Below are 21599 nucleotides of genomic sequence, written 5' to 3' on the forward strand. Positions count from 1 at the left end.
ACTCGGGGAAGCGCATGGGTTGCAAATACTTTCTCCATTGCCTGTACGGTTTGTTCGCATGACGTGGAGTCCACTAGTTCCACCTCTGGATATCGTGACCATTGGACTATTAGTACCAGAAAGTATGCCCCTCTCCCTGTCGACCCAAAATCAGCATGTATTGTGTCCCATGGGCTGTTGCTTCTCTCCATGGACTCAATGCAGGGGTCCTTATTAACAGGGGCAGCTGCATTTGCTCACTTAGTCAACCTTCTCCTCAAGCTCTGGGAACCACACTTTGGATTGCAGCCTTGCCTTGGTCTTTGCAGTGTCCTGGTGGCCACAGTGGGCTAACTCTGTCACTCTCTCGATCAGCTTCCTCGGTATCATGATTTGTCTTCATCGAAGTATCAATACTTCTGCTGACTACGACAGTTTGTGTCAGACTCGCCACAGTAACTGAATCTCTTATTGAGTGTCTTTGTCTCTGTGGGACATGTCTACTAGAGTTGACCTCCAGTCGCTGCAGTCAATGGTGTTCTGAATCAGTTGGACGCATTAGTCTGTTCTTGAGGCGTCGGCCACATCTTATAGTGTCAGGGCTACCGGTATTGCTGCGTCCACTACTAGGCGAACGTAGTCCTCACACTCTGTCTTGATTCCTGCCCCTCATGTCCCCAGCCCTCCAAGATGTCAGGCTGGAGCCAGGCCACAATCACCTACATGGCCCTCAAGGGCCTCTCCATCCCTCCAAAGACCCACTTGGAGTCAGACTTGGCGCTTGTGGCACCAGACTCACTCACTCCTATAGGATAACATTGGGGATTGGACTTGTAGTGCGTTGATGGGGACAAGATGGATGCCCCCACATATTTCGGTTCCCAGAACTGCATGTGCGGTATAGTCTTTTGGGCGTGGTTCAGCCCAGAGACACCTGGGATACCCAGAGACTATTTAAGCCACACCCAGGCTGAGAAACATGCTTTGCGTTTTCTGCACCTGCAGCGTGACCGTGTTCGGATCGGTCTCCAGTAGGCCTGCATCTTTCTTCTGCGCTCAGCTCCTGCAAGAACAAGAACACCGTTAGGAACAGCCTTACCTTGCAGCGCTTCTGCCCATCATTCATCGCTCCTTCTGTTCTGCGGGCATCTTCGGCGGTGTCATTCCCATCCTGGCACGTCGCTTCCTAAGGAAAAGGGAAAAGAACAGAAAAAAGGCATTAGTAAGTATTCTGCAAATCTTTGCTTATTTTTAAATTCTGTACGAGCTTCAAACGCTTACCTGAATCCCAGCCGCTCTGGGGGAACTCTGTCTCCGGAACTTCTCATCCATCTGCAAGAGGGAAAAAGACACTCCAGGTTAGCGTGGAAACATCTAGAGGCGCCGCATACCGCACTTATCCACCGCATTTCTTCTTCATAACCGGCATCCACGCTGAAAATGTTTCGGCACCTAAAAGTCACAGAAAAAGAACTCCGTTCAATGCAAACACGAAAGCGCTACTCATCTCAGCAGCACGCCACCATCCCCAGACGCCGGCCATCATCTAAGGAAGGAAAGGAACAAAGTTAGAGAACTGTTCAAAAGACTCATTATACTTACCTGTCAGACTCTTTCCAGTGAAGTAACTAGGCAGCAACAAGCCTGCATCAATCAACGTGCCCCTGCGCTGAAAGCAGGACGGAGAGCACACTATCCAAGAAAACAAGGTGAGCTGTGGATCAAAGGGAAGGGTTGGACCCCGGGGAAGAAGAGGTTCAAGCACACAGAGACAATAGGGAGTTAAACTCTACCAATCCTGTGTTTCAGGCCCAATCTCCAGTCGAATAGCCTCCAGGGAAGGGTTTGAGGTCATAAGAGGTCAGAACAGGCTGAGTGACGTCCCTGTAGATACCAGGTGAGCGTTACACACTCCCCAATCAACTTCGTCTGCTGATCACTGCCACCCCTGGGATGACGTGACAGATAGTCTGCTGGGTTGTGAGTTCCCGGTCTGTACTGTAGTTTCACCCCATATTCCACGAGAGCTAGCATCCATCTCTCAATTCTCAGTGGTGGTTTGGAGGATGTGCCTGTCAGGATTGGGATGAGTGGCTTGTGGTCTGTGATTACGGACAGAGGCTTTCCCAGAACATAGATGCGAAAGTGTCTGCAGGCCCAAAGTATGGCCAGCACTTCTCTTTCAATTTGGGAGTATCTTTGTTCAGTCGATGTCAGTACCTTGCTGGCATATGCGATGGGTCTCATTTGTCCGTGGAGATCAGGTTGAAGTAGCACGGCTCCTAATTCCACAGGGCTGGCATCCACGACCAGCTCTGACTCCTTTCCGGGGTCAAAGAATGCCATGGTTTCACCCCCCGTGAGGGTCGCCTTTATGGTGTCAAAAGCCGTTTGTTAGGTGTCTGATCAAATCCATTTGGTGTCTTTCTTCGTTAAGGCCGTTGGAGGTTCCGAGAGAGAAGCTAGGTTCTGAATGAAACGCCTGCAATACGTTACAATGCTGAGGAAGCTTCTCACTGCAGAGGCTTTCTCCGGCGGCTTTGCGTTTTGCGTAGTGCTGTATTTATCTCTGTGCTGGGCCCCTGGGAATTGTAGTCGGGGCAGGGGCCCGGCACATTCTCCCTTTTGCTGGGCAGTCACTTGTGTGTGGAAGATCATAACCGCACTTTGGACAAGGCTGTGATATGTCTGTTTTCCTCTGGGGCCACCGTGGTTGTGACGGGCTAGCATTCACTGTTCGTCCTATTGCACATACCTCATCACCCTTCACCAACTTCACTGCAGCATCCATTTTAGTGGCGCGGCTGTCAGCACGCTCGTACGATCTCCACATGTCAAGGAGTTGTGCTAGTGTGTGCCCCAGTTCCCCGAGTACTGGTCTACGTGGCTTCCCAGAGCTACAGCCTTGAATTTGCTGGTTTAGGACGATTCCTTCTTCGTTTTCCCAGTGGCGCGTGCTGGCCGGTTGACGTAGCCTGCTGCAGAACTGGTCAAGTGACTTCTTCACGCTGCTTTTCGCTACACATTATAAAGCGTTCAAAGTCTTGGTTCACCAGTGGTAGGAAGTGCTCCTCGAGTGTGTCTTTCACAGCTTGATATGAGTCGGCATTGGGAGTGAGAGACTCGAAGATGCAGTGTACGTCAGATCCTGCAGCGTACAGTAGCCTTGCCACCTTTGCTTCGTCATCCGTCTCCCCCGTGGCTCTAAAATACATCAAGTTTCTTGACACGCAGCGGCCATTTTGGGCCCAACTTCAAAGGTGGCCTGGGCACCCTCCTGGTGTGCGTTGGTGCAACCGCCCCTTGAACGTCGCCTGCAGGGTCACTCCTGACCACGGACCGCACAGGCACCTATCACTTGTGTGGTGAGAAGGACGCAAGTCCGCTGAGGTGATGGACCACTGAGGTGCACCTCACACACCCACACTGGGGCTGCAGTGTGCCGTCAAGTAGTAACTTCAGGCAGACCCAATGCAGGATGTCCCTCTTCCTTGGAACTAGTGACAAAAAGGAGATGAAAAGAAAATGTCTCTGTACTAGAGATGCCAGCTCTGCGATTCTTCTAGGCGTGTACCGTGTACATGCGGCAGAATGTCTTTTTTCCACGAAGTATTTTTTTATGTTAAGGTGGCCCCTGTGGCATCTTTGGCAATATATAGCCCTGGTGGGCTCCAAAAATGGAAGTGGATGGTGCACGAGCACCCCACGTGTGGGGCCACAACCATCTAATACATAAAATGGTGGTTGGAACTTTCCCATGCGGGTAACACTCCTGCTAGGCATCGGGACAATAATGCGGACGCTGATTCTGGCATCGGATTATGAACCCTCTACCCAGTGGCGTCCTCGTCGCCAGTGTGATGTTTATAAATATGCCCCCAAGACCACCGTTGTCAGGCCTTGGCCTCTCGTACCTGAAAGCATACTCAGGACACAGGTCTGCATTGTACGGGTTCCCGCCGCGCTCCGACGCACTCCGGTCTGACCACTTTATTGTACACGCGCGATGGCGAACAGTGCCGTCGCGCTCACGTGAGTCTGTCACAGTAGGAATTTAGTGAACTGTAATAAGAAGGAATTCAACATTAGAACAACCAATCATTTGGGTACCAATTCCTAGCTGCTCTACAGCTGCTTTGCTTCCTAAACCATGTTACACAAGGGGATGCTATTATTAAGGAGGATGGATCACTGAATAAGCCTTCCATTATTCTCTTACAAAGGACTGCACATTCTGTATATATTTGAATGTTTAAGACCCAAACAAATCTGGTCAATTACATGGTAAAGCAAACATGGCTTGTAATATGTGTTTTAAGGTCTGACATCAGAATTTCTTTTTCTTTATGAATGATGAAAATGTCCTCATTTTGCACAACTAGTGCTACTTCATCGTATGCCCTTGTTGTGATACAAATGTGCAGAGATCTATAATATCATGATCAAATGGTGGCTGTACCGCGTAAACCTTACATCCTTCAGAGGTTGGTAAACTGACTATCCGTTAAAGGTAATAATGAATACAGTGCTTGGAAGTTGGACAAACTCTGCATGAAGCGCTACAGAAAATAGTTAAATGCGTATCCGGATTACCACTACAGGGGTATGTTTGCCAGTGTTTCTATTTCAGTTGCAAATGTAAACCATTTGTTTTTGTTTATTTTGTAAACGCACTTGCACTGGCTGGAGAATCAGGTTGTGAATGTTTGAATTGTAGTTTTGAAAATTTGAAATATGTACTACATTGACTCCAAGTTAAGGTTGAATTACTGTTTGAACTCAACATTGCAGACTCGTCGTTGCCCCAGATGAGGGTTTGAGGTGGAAGTATTTTACATTGTTTTTTATGATTAGAGTGTAACTTAAATTTTAACAGTAAAATGATTTGCCATTGATATGTATAAACACACCAGATGGGTGAAAATAAATAAATGAACACACCATAAAGATCCATCTTGATGAAACATGCGCATTACACTGGAACTCTGAAAAATATGTTTGCTCAATGCAAGTATACATTCACTGCAAAAAGCATAATTTATTTCTTATAAAAGATTCTTTCCCTTCCCAATTGTAATAAAGTTTTCCATCTTATTTCTAATATCTTAAAATGGTAAAAGAAAAATATGCATGCATGCTCCGCGTCATAAACATATACAGACACCAAACATCAGCAGTTGAACAGTAAGAAACTATTTCTTATCTCGTATTGTGCTTCTTTCATTCTGACTCGGTGCACACAGCTCCGAGAATAAATGTCTGTTTTCAGACCGCTCAAATAGGTGTTCTGGTTTCTATCAAGTCACCTGTCCTTTGCACTGACCTCTGCTCTCAAACTGTGCATAAATGATATGTATTTAAAGATAAAAGGTGTTGTATTTACAAGATATTCAGGCCTGGTACAACCCTTATCTGGGGGCCTGAGTGCAGCTCCATACCCCTTAATGGAGGGGGATCCATCACACTTACTCAATACCTTACTTACTGAAGATCTACTCTGCTAGAATACTTCCACCGCAAACGTCATCTAGGTCTCCTAGACAATTCTCTTCTATTAAGAGGTCTAGCACTGACCTCTCTGCTAGGGATCGAAGGACGCAATTTAATCCCACACTTTCCGTAAGGCCTGTCCCTTACCCTTCTATTTCTCACAAGTGGCCCAGTCTTCTTATTCTCTATTACGCCTAGGCATCCACCTGCTCACCATGTCCCAGGCACAATGACACCATTAAGTAACTCCATCATCCTTATGTACCAAAGATAATCACAATAGATTAGTCTTCTTACCCGTTTTCCTTCGGGAGGAAAGCTTCCATCTCAAAGAAGGTGCTCTGGCGCTCTTTGATCAGAGCCTCAATCTCTTGTACTTCCTTAGAATCATCGTCGTGGGAAGCCTTGCACCTAAGAAAAAGTGGATACTTTGAGGATTACATATTCGACAATATCACAATCCCATATTAGCAAGAAAATGGCCATGCCAAGCACCAAATCTACAGTCTGAAAATCTATTGGGATTCAACTCATGAATCCACCATTACAACACATTGGGGCTCATTTTGCAAGTCCCCGTAATTAGGCGGTGGGGACCTGTTACGTTTACACTTTTGTGTAAATAGGTCCATGCCGCCTAATTTTCCTCGTTTGCACGGCAGAGTGCGAAAGTGGAGAGTAAATGAAGAAATTAAGCAAACGCTGCCTGCCATGTACGCATGACAGACAATGTTGCATTTACAATGGATTCATAGGAGTCTGCTTGATTTTTGCTGGTGTAAAAAGCAAGACTACAGAGGAGTCTATGCATGTGCCAGCATGAAAATCCATGCTGGTGCAAATGCTATATTATTTGTATGGCAGAGCGGTAGGGTGTGGCAGAATCCTAAATTATGACCCATCACTCCTCTCCACCACACAAATGAACATGAGCTGTGACATACATGAAATGTGTAAAAACGTTACGCAAGGCTTACACATTTTGTTTAACTTTATGTTCTCATTGAACATGAGCTCCATCATTGTGAGTAACCAATTTGTGATTATGGCCAAGCTGTCAACGTATAATGTACGGCTAGTTGTCAATGTTGGTATGTGCCCAGGACAGCAAAGCTAATGTGCAATGGAAAGTGCGCAAGTTCCCCTACCTCCAACTCCCTCAGGGTCAGTCGTTTTTCAAAGAAACGAGCTGGGGGTAGATCTCCGTCTTCGGCTAGGTCCTCCCTCCGGAATAACCTCCCTGCCACTCTAAAACTCGAGGAGAACCATCTCCGGTTCCGGAAGCACCTCAAGACCTTGCTCTTTTCTTCTGCCTTCGCTCCCCCTCTCCCCTGCTGATCTGTTCTCTCTTGGCACTGTGCACCTGGCCACACTCTGTCCTTCGGGCCCAGGTACCTGCTCACCCTGCCACCCTCCCGCACTGCCTCCGGGCCACCCCTTGCAGTGGGGTCTGTATCTGTACCCATACAGCGCCCCCTTTTTCTTCGTGCACTTATCAGACCTACCCTGCCTGCTGCCTTAAACCTAGCACTTGCAAATTGCTGGCTGCATTACCACTGTTTGTTGCCTTTATTATTTATTATTGTTATTTATCTGTTTCTCCTCTGCTTCGCACTTTCCACTTCTCCCTCCTTCCATGCACTTTTCCCCTCCCCCTCTCCCATTCACTTGCGCGTTCTCAATGTCACTGGGCCTAGTAAAATCGCTGTTTTGTTCTCCCCTGTTCCCCTCCCTTGCCTTGTCGCGCTCTGAAACACTTGTGTACGAGCGCGACAGAAATAAAATATCAATCAATCAAAAGTATGTGACTGCTGTAAAGACACTCCCCACTCCTCCAGGCATCACAGATCTTATCCAAAGCTACCATGGATCTATGGGCTTGTCCCTAATACCGAAGCCATGCCTGTGGCCTCGATCCCTGACCCTCCTTTAATTTGCCCCCATCCAAGAAAGCAGCCCGGGAGGCTTGAGGTGAGCTATATGTGCTTGGCCAACTGTACAGAGATCCTGCCTCTCTCTCGGCCCACCTATCTATATATGTGGGGAGTGGACCAAAGGTGGCCGATATTACCAGGTCTGCAGCCCCTTTGTCACATAGTTTAGAGCAGGCTTACCCAGGCGACTTAGAGAAGGAAGGCTGGCTAGCAAAGGATAATGCCACTTTGCCAAGCTCACTGTGGTTGCTGGTCTATCCCATGGAATAGTTTGGCAGTTCTTCAGAACTAGCTGAAAGAACCCATTCACTTTGTTGCTTCCGTTACTCTTTATTCTCAAGTACTCCCCTGCTAACCCCTCTGCTTATTCACCTGACCCAGTACCTCCTGGTTGTTATGACCTTCCCTTATCTGTCTCCTGCCCGACTGTTTTTTCCTTCCCCTAATCATTTACTGTATTGCTACTCTAACTGGCTTTCCCTCTCCTACCCTCACATCCTTGAGCCATATTATGCCCTTGGAGCATATTGCTGCTTTATTACCCTGTCACTTCATCATTAACTGCCCATGTGTCGTATCCTTTCTGGCCTCCAACCTCCACTCATTTGTGCACCTTCCTGCTCGTGGGCACCTGTTGTACCTTGCCTACTCAAGCAGGCATTCACAGTCTTTGAGGCTTGTCACCCTTGTTGTGTCTCTCCTCCTCGTGGACTTTGTCTTAATGGTCAAACTTCTTAAACAGTCTTCCTCTCTCGCTTGGCTCTCGCTTGTAAATCTCAGTGCCCTCTCTGCTCATGCATTTGCTATTGTTGCCTACTTACTATTTCCACTCTGCTGTACTCACTCCTATATACTGATGCTGTATAGTTCAGCTGAATAGTCCTTGCTTTCTGCTGACTATTCCACATAACTCACCTAAAAGGGATCTATATGCAGTTCTTCAGACTAGTATCTCAACCAGCTTCCTTACCATCTCACATCTTGCTATGGTGCCGCGTGATAACTCCTGTTCATCATGGACAGCTATCTGTCCATTCAGTGGCCTACTGTCTTTGACAAACCTGAAGTTGTCTTTCTGTCTAAACCTCGAGGATCGGTCATCCATGTGGCCGGAACACGACCAACGCTATTGGATCCAGTTCCTGGGGGTGGACCAGTGAGGGAGGATCACCTCGATGCGGGGTCCTCGTGGAGTGGGACACCGAGGGGCGAGACCTGGTATTCCCCCTTCCTTTAACACCTTTCCCCCATCCTCTCACATAGGACATTCCAAACCACTGCCCCCCCCCCCTTTCCACTGCAAACACTTTCACACGACTTCACAGACAACAGACTAACACTAGAGCCGTTTACCTGACACGTCCCAGTACCAGGGTCAGGCAGAGTCAGGCAATTGATCAGAATCTCACACACCCAACGACCCTTTCCCTTCCCCACAGGAATAAGAGTTGTAGACAGAGAGCACAATACAAGTGAGGCTAATACACCAGACAGCACAACGAGACGGGTAAAAGGCGACAGTTCAACCAAGGGAGAAAGGCGGCGAGGAGCGAAGTGACCTTGTCCTATTCGTCCCAGGCCCACAGAACTTTCGTAGAGGAAAGTCTAAGGCCGCAAACAATAACAAGTGTCCTGCAGCAGATGCAACGGTACAGGGGACAAGCTTATGCCGATAAGCAGGAGTGAGGGAAGCGCCCGCGCCCAGGTTACCGGCCTTGACTCCAAAGAAGCCGAAAGCCAAGTGGTGCAACACAGCCGGTGAGTCGAGGGGAGAACCATAAGAACCGGGCTTTGTTGAGTGAGTATAGCAAAGTGGCAAGTTTAGAACCAAAGTGATTGATCTTTGAATTAACTGTTAAAAGCAAAAGGAGACCAACTGCAGAGGGAAAGCGGCACCAAGTGGGTGCTAGCTCGAGAGACTCTGGTCTAGCCCCATATGAAAGAAACTGCAAATAACAGAAGGCCATATGAAGGCCAGTGAAATAGGTCAAAAGTGGTCGTACAGAGGGTTTGGAAAAATCCCTGTACAATCGAAAGACTTTGATCTACAAGCACTGTGAAAGAAAGGGAAGTGAATCCCGAAACCTTTGAACTGTATAAAAGATATAAAAAGGGAACATTGGAAGTAAAGAGGGGTGAGCCACTATCACCCTGCTCGAGATCCATAGTAATCCCACTGAAGGGAGGCTAAGAATCGAGAAGGGTCGCAGTCCGGCAGAGGTGGATCCAAGGGTGAAAAGTTGTCACCCCAACATTGAGAAAAAGGAAAAGCAGAAACTAAAGGGACGGCAAGAGTGTACCTGAAGGAGGGATGCCAGAGATTAAGCTATCATCCAAGTACTAACAGTCAAGAGGGGTCCGAGACCGGCAGACTACGATCCAGGGGTGAAGCCATCACTCGAGTACTGACAGTCAAGAGAGGTCCAAACCCGGCAGAGGTAGATCCAAGGGTGACGCTATCATCCAAGAAAAGGAACTGACATATAAAAGTAAGGCATATGATACGTAAAGGGTCAGCCTAGAAGTGGGGGACCCAGGGGTGAAGCAGTCACCCTATCAGAATTATGAAAACGGATATTAAAAGGCTCATCTCCGAAGAGGGGCACCCAGGGGTGAAACCATCACCCACAATGAACTTTGGGAAAAAAACTTTCATTTGTTAAAGGAACTTTTGCTATGTTGTTTAAACCCATCAGGCCCAAATGCAAGAGACTTTCAGAGGAAACGAGACTTGGCCATCGACGGCCCCAAGAACTGTTGTTGGAACTGTCGTCTCGTGCTAGAGAAGCCCAATACTGTATTGTGCTCCAACAACTCCACCTTGCCCAGGTTTTCTTAGCATAGGCCTTTTTATTTGACACAACACCAGTAGGACTGCCTTATTTCCATTTGATGGTCGACACCTGTCCCCATCTTAGATTTAGGTTTCGATTCAGCGTTTTTCCAACCGGAATACCACTTTCATTGTTCAATAAAAACCCTTGAACTGCGATCACTTGTGTCTGTCTAACTTGTGTCACCACGAGTTCCTCACACTGTCCCATGTAATGAACTTTTACAAACAAAGCAACAGGTTTCATGAATTTTAAGAAATGAATGTTCTCTTGTCTGGATGATGTGGAGGTTGCTTTTTTTAAGTGTCCTTCCCAGCACTGGGTTTTGTATTCCTCACTACGGGATTCCCTCCAGGATAAATTGTCCTTTCTCGGTCGTTGGCTTGATGGGACGACTGTCTCGCTCGCTCTGTCTCAGATGGGGACTTTCAGTTGCAAGTAGGTTTCATGCCGAAGGCCAAGATAAAGCTACAGTTTCTCAGAGGCCCTGTGTTTGAGTCACCAGGGAGGCACAATCCACAGATTCATGGAGACTGTTGCCTAGGTGTCTCGCCACCGCCCAGTTTCTGGGTCCTGGATCTAATCCCCACTAGCCCCCTTTCACAGTCAAATGTGTTGACTTGCCCCATGTTTGTTCCTAAGGGGACCTCTTCTAGACCCTCTCTCTCTTCTTCCGAGCTTCACTTGCACCTCATTGACGCTGCACCACTGGATCATTCCTGCCCCCACCTCAGGTATACCGGTTTAGAGCTCACCTATACAACCACATTCTGCTCAGGGATAAACGTGCCTCGTCTGCAACTACCTCCTCAATGTGCTCCTCCTTCCCCAGTGTTGAGATGGATTTTCAGAAATAGGCCTGTGGATAGATTCAAAGGGGGCCCTGATTCTGATGAATAGGGAAAGACACTAATGTCTAGCGAAACTCCATCTGGATAAATTGACTGAGCAGCAAGGCTTGGACGTATGAGCATGTGTGAGTGGTGAAAGGCTCAGTTAAGCAGACACAAAGAGCTCTTAATAAAACAAGTTAGTCAAAATGTATAAAGAAATAGGATTATTTATTTAGGCCTTAAACTCTTATCAATTAAAAACCACGGGTACGTATCACACCATAAACTACTATTATATACACATTCACTTTTGTGGTGCTCTGGCTACAAACCACTAAAACTTTACTTTTGAACACAGTTAAAACAAAATAGGCACTGTAGTGTAGCAAAGCATGTGAATAAAGAACAACATAATTAAGAACCACAAGGAAATTAGTTTGAAGCACCATGCATAGCCTTATAAAAATAAGTCACTATGCCTTACTAATGCTTCCCTAGCAAGAAAAGAAGGTGTAGTGCCCTTAGAGTCACAGGTCCCAGGACATTTCTTTTCAGAAGGCTGAGTCTTTAAAGGAACCGGAACAAGTGTCGGCAAAGCCAACATGCAGCTGTAAGTGTCTCAAAGATGAACAACAACAACAACGAAAGTAAAGTTCTTGGGAGACCCTCGCCAAATCCAACCAGCTTTGAGGAAGATGAGCAAAGGATCCTTGACCAGAACTCCACCGATTATCATCGGGCAAGGGAGAGGTAGCGCAAGGACGAGGTAGTGCAAGGACTTTATGCTGCTTAAACCCTATGGTGATAGAGGGGGTAGGACAGGTATGTTTACTCACCCCTTGTACTACCACCCAGGCAGCTCCTGAAATTGCAGAGCCACTGTGCTCTGCCTTGGTTCAATTGAATGAGATACAGGGGTTGTATGTGCAGAGGTCAATTTCGGCATCAGGATTTGGATTCGGCTAGTTGGCAGTTTGCGCGCTCTGGCAGGCGATTCCTGGGACTGTTCAGCTGGGCGACCCTGGCATGATGAAGAAAGGACCACCACGCTGTTGATGACCTCAGAGGACATGATGTGGGTGCAAATCAGCAATGGCCACTGCAAAGAAATGGCGGTAGTCGACCCTCATGGCAGAAACAAAAAAAGTGACCCTGCAAGGCCCCTCTTCGTGCTGGAGAGCTGCAAGTGCAGTGGGTGTTTCACAACTCTAGGGTCTACCACAGTCCCAAGTCTGAACTCAGGACGGCAACTGATAGCCCTAGGTAGCCTATGAGGAAGATGGTTAGCCCGCAGGTTGTTTTAGGGACACTTCTGAAGGCTTCGAAGGGAACGATCCTCAAGGGGTCGATATTGGTTGCTGCCACCAGTCTAGGGTTAGAAGTACCAATGAAGGCCTTCTGGAAATCAGCAAATGAGCATGGCTTTGCCTGCACGGTTGAAAACAATGCTGGTTCGCTGCAATGATGAGTACTGGGTCTTCATCAGGATGCTAATCTTAGTAGGGTGTCTTGGCTCCAGCAACGATCAGTTGAGTGGCAGCAAAAGTTCTCCTTTTATTCATGATTCAAGCTGGAGTGGTTCGCCAAGCCCACCAATGGTAAGGATCGGCTCCATTCAAACTGGCTGGGGCTGTCCCATCATGGACAGCATCTGACCACAAAATCTGCCCAGCAATAGATGCACCTTGGCATGGATTTTGATAGGGGCCAGACAGTCCCAGTCCACACATCTGGTCACAAACAGACACTACCGCTTTAGCCAGAACAGCTCGAGTTCGCCACAGAAAAGGGCTTACCACAAATGGCAAATCTGTCCCGGAGATGGCAGGAAGAAGGCCAAAATACAAGGTAAAATGGCCAAAAGACAGGTGAAAATCTTGTGGGACGGCCATTTTAGAGTATATGGTACTCTTAAAGGAATTAAGCAGTAAAACGCAAAAGGTCCACAAGACAATTAAAAGAAACACAGTATACAGGCAAAGGAAGGGTCAAGCTGAGGGGGATAAGAACTGCTTGACCTGAGGTAGCAAGGGGAGGCGGGGGGATGGGGGAGCGGTGACGGATGTGAAGGCTGCGTTGCGGCACAGAGGGGAATGTCAATATTGCTGATGGGTGGGTGGGGCTGAAGACTACGATGCGGGCTGTCAGGAAAATATGAGGTTTGGCCCGGGATGGAGGCGGGAAGGTCAGGGGTGTTCTTGGAATCTGTTGGGAGCTATAGGTAACCTACTCATGGTTTTACCTTAGGTGATTACTCGGATCAGAGCCACAGGGTTGGTCCCTGAGGGAATCTTAGGATCTCTGGGTCGAGCCTGGGAGGACGAGTTGGGGGCGGTGGGGGTTGGGGACATTGGGGCTGCAATTGTGTGGGGGTCCATGGGGAGGGGGGAGGGCAGTGGCAGCAGCAGGACGGGTACAAGAATAGATGGATACAACATGGTAAAGGGCTGGAAGGGGAGCATGGGCAATCTTAGCAAAGTTCAAGGTACTGACGCATAATGTGAGGGGGTTGAATACCCTGATTAAATGCAGGAAGGTAGAAGAGCAAGTTAAAAGGGATAAGGCGGATATCAAAATGCTCCAAGAAACACATATAAATAAGGAAAGTGGATAAAACCAAGGTCTGGCTAAGACAGTTTTCAAGGGTATATCAGGCTAACGTTCAGGGGAAGACGATGGGGGTGCTGACTGCATTCAAGGATTTGATCATGACGCAAGTTACACAATCCCAGGTCGATCCGGAGGGCAGGTATCTCTTCCCGATGAGTACAAATGGAACACAGGCATGTCACTCTGGCAATGGTGTATGCACCCAATGTGGGACAGGATGGGTTCCTGCGGGATGTAGCAGCCAAATTGGAGCAATTTGTGGTGGGGAAAGTTATACTCACTGGGGACTTTAACTTGGCGTGGGCTCGTTCTCTGTTAAACAGCTTTGACAACTTAGCCCTTCGGGATGTGTGGCGGACCAAGAAGGTGGAGGAGAGGGATACACGTGCTTTTCTCACATCCACCAGTCACTCTCCAGGATAGACTATGTATGTGTAACAGCCTGGTTGATGGGAGACATGGGGAGGTTGAGCTGGGGTCGATTTCACTATTGGGCCATGCCCCTATAACTGTATCTGTTCGGGCCCATTGGGAACAGAGGGGCTTGTGGGGTTGGAAGTTCCCAGGGAAGCTGCTAAAGGATAGTGTGAACACGGAGAGTATTGGGATAAAATATACTTATTTTGCCACCAATGACACCCAGAATACCAGCCAATAAAGGATATGGGATGCATTTAAAGCAGTGATCCTGTGGGAACTGATCGCGCTCACGGCAGAGAGGGAAATGGCAATGGGGGCAGATAGAGGAAAAATTGAAGACAAAATTGCAGGAGGTTATGCAGGCATTGGCAGAAAAGCGGACGAGGGCCCGACACAAGATGCTGAAACATGTCCATGGCCAGCTTGATCCGATACGTACGCACAAAGCCGAGATGTCCCTGCTTTGGGCTAGGCAAAGATAGTATGTTAGCACCAATACGGCGGATAGGTTATTGGTGCAGCAGTTAAATCAGCTGCGGTGGCCCAGCCTATTCTACAGGTAGCGCAGCCCAATGGATTGATAGTAACGGATACCGACTCCATTATCGAAACGTTTGCAAACTTGTGAGTCCTTGTACACCTCTGCAAATCCAGATCACAAGGTGACTGAGGCGTACTTTGAGACATTACCACTACCGAAACTGACATCCATGGAAAGTGAGATGCTGGAGGTGGACATAAGAGAGGAAGCGGTGGAGGCTGCAACCAAGTCTCTTCCTTTGAGCAAAGCGCCAGGTCCTGATGGTTTCCCAACGCTGTTCTATAAGAAGTATAGAATGTTAATGTTAAAGGACATTTGTACCGCGCACTATCACCACCGGAGTGGTCCCCTGGCGCTCTGGCGGCTCTGAAAGAGGAGGGGAGGTTGAGTTAGTGGGAGGAAGCAGGAAAAGTGCAAGAGAGCAGTGATGTGCTGTTGGCGGCCTCAGCCCGGTGGGTCCGTTGGCTGGGCCTGGGGCGTTTGCGGCCGGTAGTCGTCGTGTACTGTTGTGCAAGATTATGTGTGTTTTTGTTTTGTTGTTGCAATGTAGTGAAGTTTGTGCGGTTTGTTGTGCTGTAGGTTTTGGTTGTGTTTGGTTTGGAGTTTGAGAGGTGTATGCAGAAAGGGAAATTGTTAGTAGGGTTGGTTAATTAGCGTCTCTATCCTGAATTGAGGCGCTCGGCTTGCTTAGTCTCCCCTGATGCGGCTCTGTTCTGATCTGGGTCAGACTGGGACTCTGTAATGTCATGTGTTATGATGTCGGAAGCGGCGGTTACGGCCGTGCGGCTTGACGTCTCTGGCGAATCCTAGGTCCTTTCCTCTAATCAGTGTGTCCCCGCAGGTGTGCCGGCTGCGAGTACGAGGGCGAGGGTGAGCAGCTTGCTCGAGGAGGTCGCGGGTGCCGTCGGGGTTTCTTTTGGACCGACAGCACCGAGAAAATCTCTCCCAGTCTGAAGATCTGCACGTCCGGCGGGCAACTGTTGCCGTAATAGATACTACAACCCTCAATCGGTAGTTGGTGAGTGTAGGAGGGGCACGGAAGGCATGATATCTGCGCCGTGCCCTGTCCTTGCTTTCCCTATTTTCCTACCGCTTAGCGTGGGCAGTTCGTGTCAGCTAGAGAGGGGGTGGGCGGTCCCTCACAGGGGCCCAGTTCCTCCTGGTGCGAGGGGCTGCACACACGCTTGGCTGGCCCTTATCCTGCTGTTGCATGAACTATAATTTGTAAAGAATATTTTCCCCGCAGTACCAGGGAGTGCCCTAAACACAGAAAATAATATCACCATGGAGTATGGTAGTAAGCCTGCTGTCAGTAAGCCGGCTATCTTCCCTGCCCATGAAGGGTATGACAATCCTCTAGGAAATAATGGGGAGCACCCTAAGACCTCCATTGGTGTCTCTCAACGGGAGACTGATTCCTCTCCGCTCTCCCTAGATCAATCTATACTTGATCACTGGCTGGATTTAAGGAGCTGTTTTTATGCACTAGCCCTTTCGTCCTGGGACTCCTAGTGGATTCACTAAGCAAATTGGTTCGGGATCCTAGACCTCTGAGCAAGAATATGGCCTCACAAACAAATGACTCCTCTCGTCTTTGTCTTGGGATACGGACAGGTAACTTGGATAAGGCCTGTCAAATTAATGTTCAAAAAGAGCAATTAGATAAGGCTTCACAATCGGATTATAGCAATAAGGAAACTTCAGTACCACATAAACGTCAGACTAATAAAATAAGCAGCCTCATCGCAAAGCCTAATACCGTTAATTCCATCTTGGAACCGGCCATTGATTTTATAGCAGCTATTCAGAAGCCAGACCTAGAGGTGCATAAGTCCCATCCTCAATCTAAGGCCCTTTTCAAGCTTGGCTCCTCCAAGAACCTCTGTGTTAGAAAATGTCAGATGCCTAAAATAGAAGACATAAACATTCAGGATTTTGTTTCGGACCAGAGAAATTTTATTATTACCAACATCAGCAAGGCCAATGGTCATGAATCCAAAGAAGCTCTGTGGTGCAAAGTTCTAGCCTGGCTTAGACAGAGAACTGGGCCAGGTGTGGTCAGATTATCGGATCTCAAAATCCTTCGGAGGATGGACTTGAAGGACTGGAGCACGCATGACAATAAGGAATGTGTCCTAGTGGGGTGTGTGATTAGTTCTCTGCCTGCATTCCTAAAACTGTAAATATATTCCAAAGGGATCCTCTAGTTGTAATCTGATTATTTGATTGCCTCCGGGGCACAAGGAGATTCCCGTTCTTTTCTATTCCTTGCATTGTATGTTTTTCATATGATTCTAGATACTGAATTTATTGATTTTGTGTTTTTGTAAGTTTTGTTTATATTACTAGTTTTTTGTTGTATGCGCCCTTAAGCCTGTGGGTACCTGGAGCGCAATATAAATAATAAACATAAACATAAACTGGTATACAAGGTTTCTTACTCCTCTGGCCCCCACCTCCAACATGCTCTCTCATAGCTCCCCTTATCCTCCCTTCATACTCCTCTGGCCGGTGCACCTGCCTATGTCAGCCTCTTGGGTAGTGTGGTGATTGCCAATATCTTGACAATTCCGCGCTACTGTGGTACCTGGCGGTAACTCAGGGGCAGGTGAAAGTGTTGGTGGGATTGTCTGGGATAGTTGATCCAGTCTTTGTGCGTGCCGCCTGTGTTCCAATCTATCCTGTGTCACCCGTCCAGGTGCCGTGGGAGCTACCCTCTCGGGTCAGGGATGTCCGTTTCCTTTCCGGCTTAGTCGTCCTTTTTTCGGTTTTGGTTTCAAAGTTTAGTCTGTGGTGTTGAAGAGCCAGGTTTTTAGAGATTTCCTGAATTTTAGGTGATCTTCAGTGTTTCTTATTTCTTTTGGGATGTTGTTACAGGTTTTTGCGGCTAAGTGGTAGAAGGAGGTGCCTCCAAGTTTTTTCTTAAGGTATGGTTTGAGTTCCAGACGGATTTCGTTGCTTGATCGGAGGGGTCTCGGTTTGTAGACTTATTTTCTTTTGTAGGAATTCTGCTCCTTCTCCGCTGATTGCCCTGTGCGTTATGCACATTGTTTTGAAGGTGATGCGTTATTTTACTGGGAGCCAGTGTAGTGTTTTTAGGGCTGGAGTGATGTGGTCTCTTCCGGATAGTTTGAGGAGTAGCCTTGCTGCTGCATTTTGGATCCGTTGCAGTTTCTTTAGGGGGTATTCTGGTATTCCGAGGTAGAGGCTGTTTGCATAGTCGATTTTTGACATGATTAGGGCGACGATAGTGAATGTTTTATGCGCGAAGGAGAGGAAAGGTAGAATTCTTCTTGCAATGTGGAGGAGAAAAAAGCATTTCTTCACTGTTGCATTTATTTGTGGTTCCAGGGTTAGGGTGTTGTCCATTAGGACTCCCAGATTTTTTTACTACCTTCGATGGTGTTGGTGTGTTTCCCATTTCCGTAGGCCATGGGATGGTGGTTTCGTTCTCTTGTTCTTTGGATACGATCATGATTTCTGTCTTTCCTGGGTTGATTTTCAGGTTGTTGGCATCCATCCAGTTGAAGACTTCTTTTAGACATTTGATTAGGGTTGAGTGGTCGGCATCGGTGTCTTTGATTTTGTAGATGATCTGAGTGTCGTCTGAATAGTTGTAACATGTAATGTTGTATTTTTTGAAGATTCTGATGACCCGAGTCTGATAGATGTTGAAATATAGTGCAGATAGTGAGGATCCTTGTGGCACTCCACAGTCGTTAACTCGTGGAGTGGATTTGAAAGGTTTGATCCATACGGTTTCTGTCCTGTCTGCTAGGAATGATTTGGTCCAGCATAGTGCTGTGTCTGTTATGCCTATGTCTTCTAGTCTTTTGGTCAGGGTGTTGTGGCTAACTGTGTCAAAGGCTGCGGAGAGGTCGAGCAGAATAAGGGCTAAGGTAGTGTTTGAGTCTGCGTTAGTTTTGAGGTCGTCCCAGATGGATAGTAGTGCTGTTTCCGTTCCTCTCGCTGGTCTGAAACCGATTTGAGCTTGGTCCAGGAGGTGGTGTTTTTCTTCGTGTTCTTAGGTTAGTTTATATACGTAGGTTTCTAGAAGTTTTGCTGGGTAGGGGATGTTAGAGATCGGCCTGTAGTTGGAAAGGTCATCTACATCACCACTTATGTTTTTCAGGAGTGGCTTCATGTATGCTGATTTGAAGTTCTTCGGTACGGTCCCTGTTGATAGTGATAGATTTAGAAGGTTTCTGTAGTGTTCTGCTGGCAATCCTTGCGCGAGGATTGATTTGTAGATGTCTGGGGGTCAGGGGTCATGGGTGATCCAGCTTTCTTGCTTCGTTTTTACCAGCATTGCGAATGCCTCTGCTGATATTTCAGGAAAGCTTTGGAGTTTGTGCTATGGTTCTGTGTTAGGTTCGTTGGGTTGTATGTTGTGGTTGGTTGGTCGCTTTTGTATGGTTTGTCGGATGTCATTGATTTCTTTTTTTTTAAGTGGTCCGCCAGGTCGTTGCATAGTTTTTCTGATGGGGTTGGGGCGTTATCGCAGCCTGGTGGGTTTCTCACTTCTTCAATGATGCTAAACATTTCTTTTTGTGTGTTGGTGGCATTGTTGATTCTGTCATCGTAATGTCTTCTCTTTGCCTTTTGAATTTCATTCTTGTATGCGCAGATTTGTTTCTGGTACAGTGTTTTTTTCCCTGGGTTGTATTCTTTCCTCCATTCCAATTCCATCTTTTTTTTTTCCTTTTTCATGGCGTTTAATAGTGGGGTGAACCATTTTGTCATTCCTCTTTTTTTTGATGGGGTGAATGGTTTTTCTGGGGCGATCTTGTCTATTGTATCTGCGATCCATTTGTGCAGTATCTCTGCTTTCCCGTCTAGGTCAGCTAGCTCCAGTTCTGTAGTTGAGGGTTTCGTTAATTCCAGTTCAAATAGGTTGCTTTCTTTGACGTGTTTCCAGTTTCGTTTGGTGGTGGTTGTGAGTTTCGGATGTTGGATGTAGGCTTGGGTAGGCAGAGTGATCACGAATGGGATGATGAGATGTTCGCTCCACAGTATTTGTAATAGAGGTGCCGTGGTGATGAGTTTTTCTTTGGTGAAAATTGCGTCTAGGGTGTGTCCTGCCGAGTGCGTTGCTCCTTTGACTAGTTGTCGTAGTTTCATGGTGTTGAGTTGTTCAATTAGTGAGTTTTGGGCGTTGGCGTGGCTGTCTTCAAACCAAATGTTGAAGTCCCCCAGGATGATTCGGTGTTCGTGGTTGATGGCTGAGTTGGTGAAAGCTTCTATGAAGTAATTGACGAATGTTGCATCATATGTCGGGGTCTGTATACCACGATGAATGTGATGCTGGTTTTTGGGCTCGCTGTTAGGTGTATTACCATGGTTTCGGAGTTGAGGATGTTGAGCGGTTCGTCAGTTTTTATTTTCAGGTGTTCTTTGAATGCTATAGCGATGCCTCCCTTTTTGTTTTTTCTGTTTATTTGTAGGCATTTGAAGTCGGTCGGAACGCAGCTTTGGAGTGTGATTTTGTAGTTTTCGTCCAGCCAGGTTTCTGTGATGAACAGGATGTCAATGCCATTGTCGTTGAGTAGGTCAAAGATCTCTGTTGAGTGTTTTGACATGGATCTTGCGTTTATTGGATTGCAGTGAAGTTTGGAGGTGTTTGATTTGGGCTTTGTCGAGGTCGTCTTCTGCTCGGTGTTGAGGTTTCCTTCCTGGTCGGTCACTTGTTGGGCTGCAGGATTCGGGGTGTCAGCGTCTTTGAAGAGTTCTTCTAGGTTTTGTCTTGGGTTTTTTGTGTTTTCATCAGGTTCGTCTTCCGGGAGTTGTGGTTGTTGATCGGAAGTTCCTCTTGCTTTGGTGTTGTAGGGGGTTATTGCGTCGGTCGTCTGTTTGTTGTTTGTGTTGTTCATCCTACTTGCTTGTGTTAGGTTGTTTGATGTTGCTGCTTCTAATGTTGGGTTGGATTGCCGTGGTGGCCAGTTGTCTGCGAGGTATGGGGTTAGGTAGAGGGATTTTTCTCTTCTCTCGGAGTTGCTTCGGTTTGTGTTCCTGTCTGTGGGTTTCCAGTCTATGGTTGTTGTTCTAAGTTGCTGTTCTGGAGTGTTTGTTCTTTCAACTCTTCGTCTTTTCCTTGGGATGGGTCGTTTGCGCGGCATTGTAAGATTGAGAGTTGTTTAGTCTTTGTTTGGTGACGTCTAGTTGGTCCTGCTCTGGATTTTGTCGACTTGTGGTGTAGTGGCTGGTGAGGGGGTGTCCGCTACTAGTTTGGGCTCCGTCTGTAGGTGGTGTTCCGGCTGAAGCTGGTGAGTCGTGCAGTTGCTGTCCTGGGGCAAGGGGGTGGTAAGTGTTATAAGGTTGGGTGTTATCGGTGGCTCTCTTTACTGTCTGTCTCCCTGAGCGCGGTTCACTGCGGTGGGCAGGCTGTGTGGGTTGGGAGGGTATTGCTGGTTGGAGGTTGGCTTGGACGGGCGCAGCTTGGACTTTCGCCTTGTGTGAGGGGCCCTAGTTAGAGTGACCCACCGCCGTAATTCACTGGTGGCTTCTGTCTCACTTGAGAGTTAGCTAAATTTGCGAGTGAGCTAGATTTGAGAGTGAACTAAATTTGAGATACCTGTATAGTGGGAGAGAGGCTTATCAAATTTGAGACCCCTATGCAGAGGGAGAGAGGCCTATCAATGCGGTCTGGAGATCAGATAGTGCAGCTTGGGCACAGGGCCCTGCTAAGTTTTAGACACCTGTATAGTAGGAGAGAAGCCTATCAATGCAGTTTGGAGATCAGACAATACAATTTGGGCACAGAGGACCTGCTAAGTTTGAGACACCTGTATAATGGGATAGAGTCCTATCACTGCAGTTTGAAGATCACCAGCGCAATTTGGGCACAGAGGCTGTGATAATTTTGAGACAACTGTATAGTGGGATAGAGGCCTATCAATGCAGTTTGGAGATCACACAATGCAATTGGGCGCAGAGAATGAAGCTAGTCCTGAGGCTTACC

The 21599-nt window shown here is 47.4% G+C and overlaps 1 protein-coding gene across 2 annotated transcripts in view; it reads right to left on the reverse strand.

Moving 5' to 3' along the window:
* The window catches only part of TMEM120A (transmembrane protein 120A), a 473343-nt gene that overhangs the window by 341033 nt on the left and 110711 nt on the right, over window positions 1-21599 (reverse strand). For both annotated transcript variants that reach the window (XM_069614937.1, XM_069614938.1), the window contains one exon: window positions 5767-5880. In XM_069614937.1, the coding sequence (XP_069471038.1) occupies window positions 5767-5880 (114 nt within the window). The remainder of the gene's footprint in view (window positions 1-5766; window positions 5881-21599) is intronic.

This window comes from Ambystoma mexicanum, chromosome 9 (assembly GCF_040938575.1).
Source record: "Ambystoma mexicanum isolate Mex_15411 chromosome 9, UKY_AmexF1_1, whole genome shotgun sequence".
NCBI lineage: Eukaryota > Metazoa > Chordata > Amphibia > Caudata > Ambystomatidae > Ambystoma > Ambystoma mexicanum.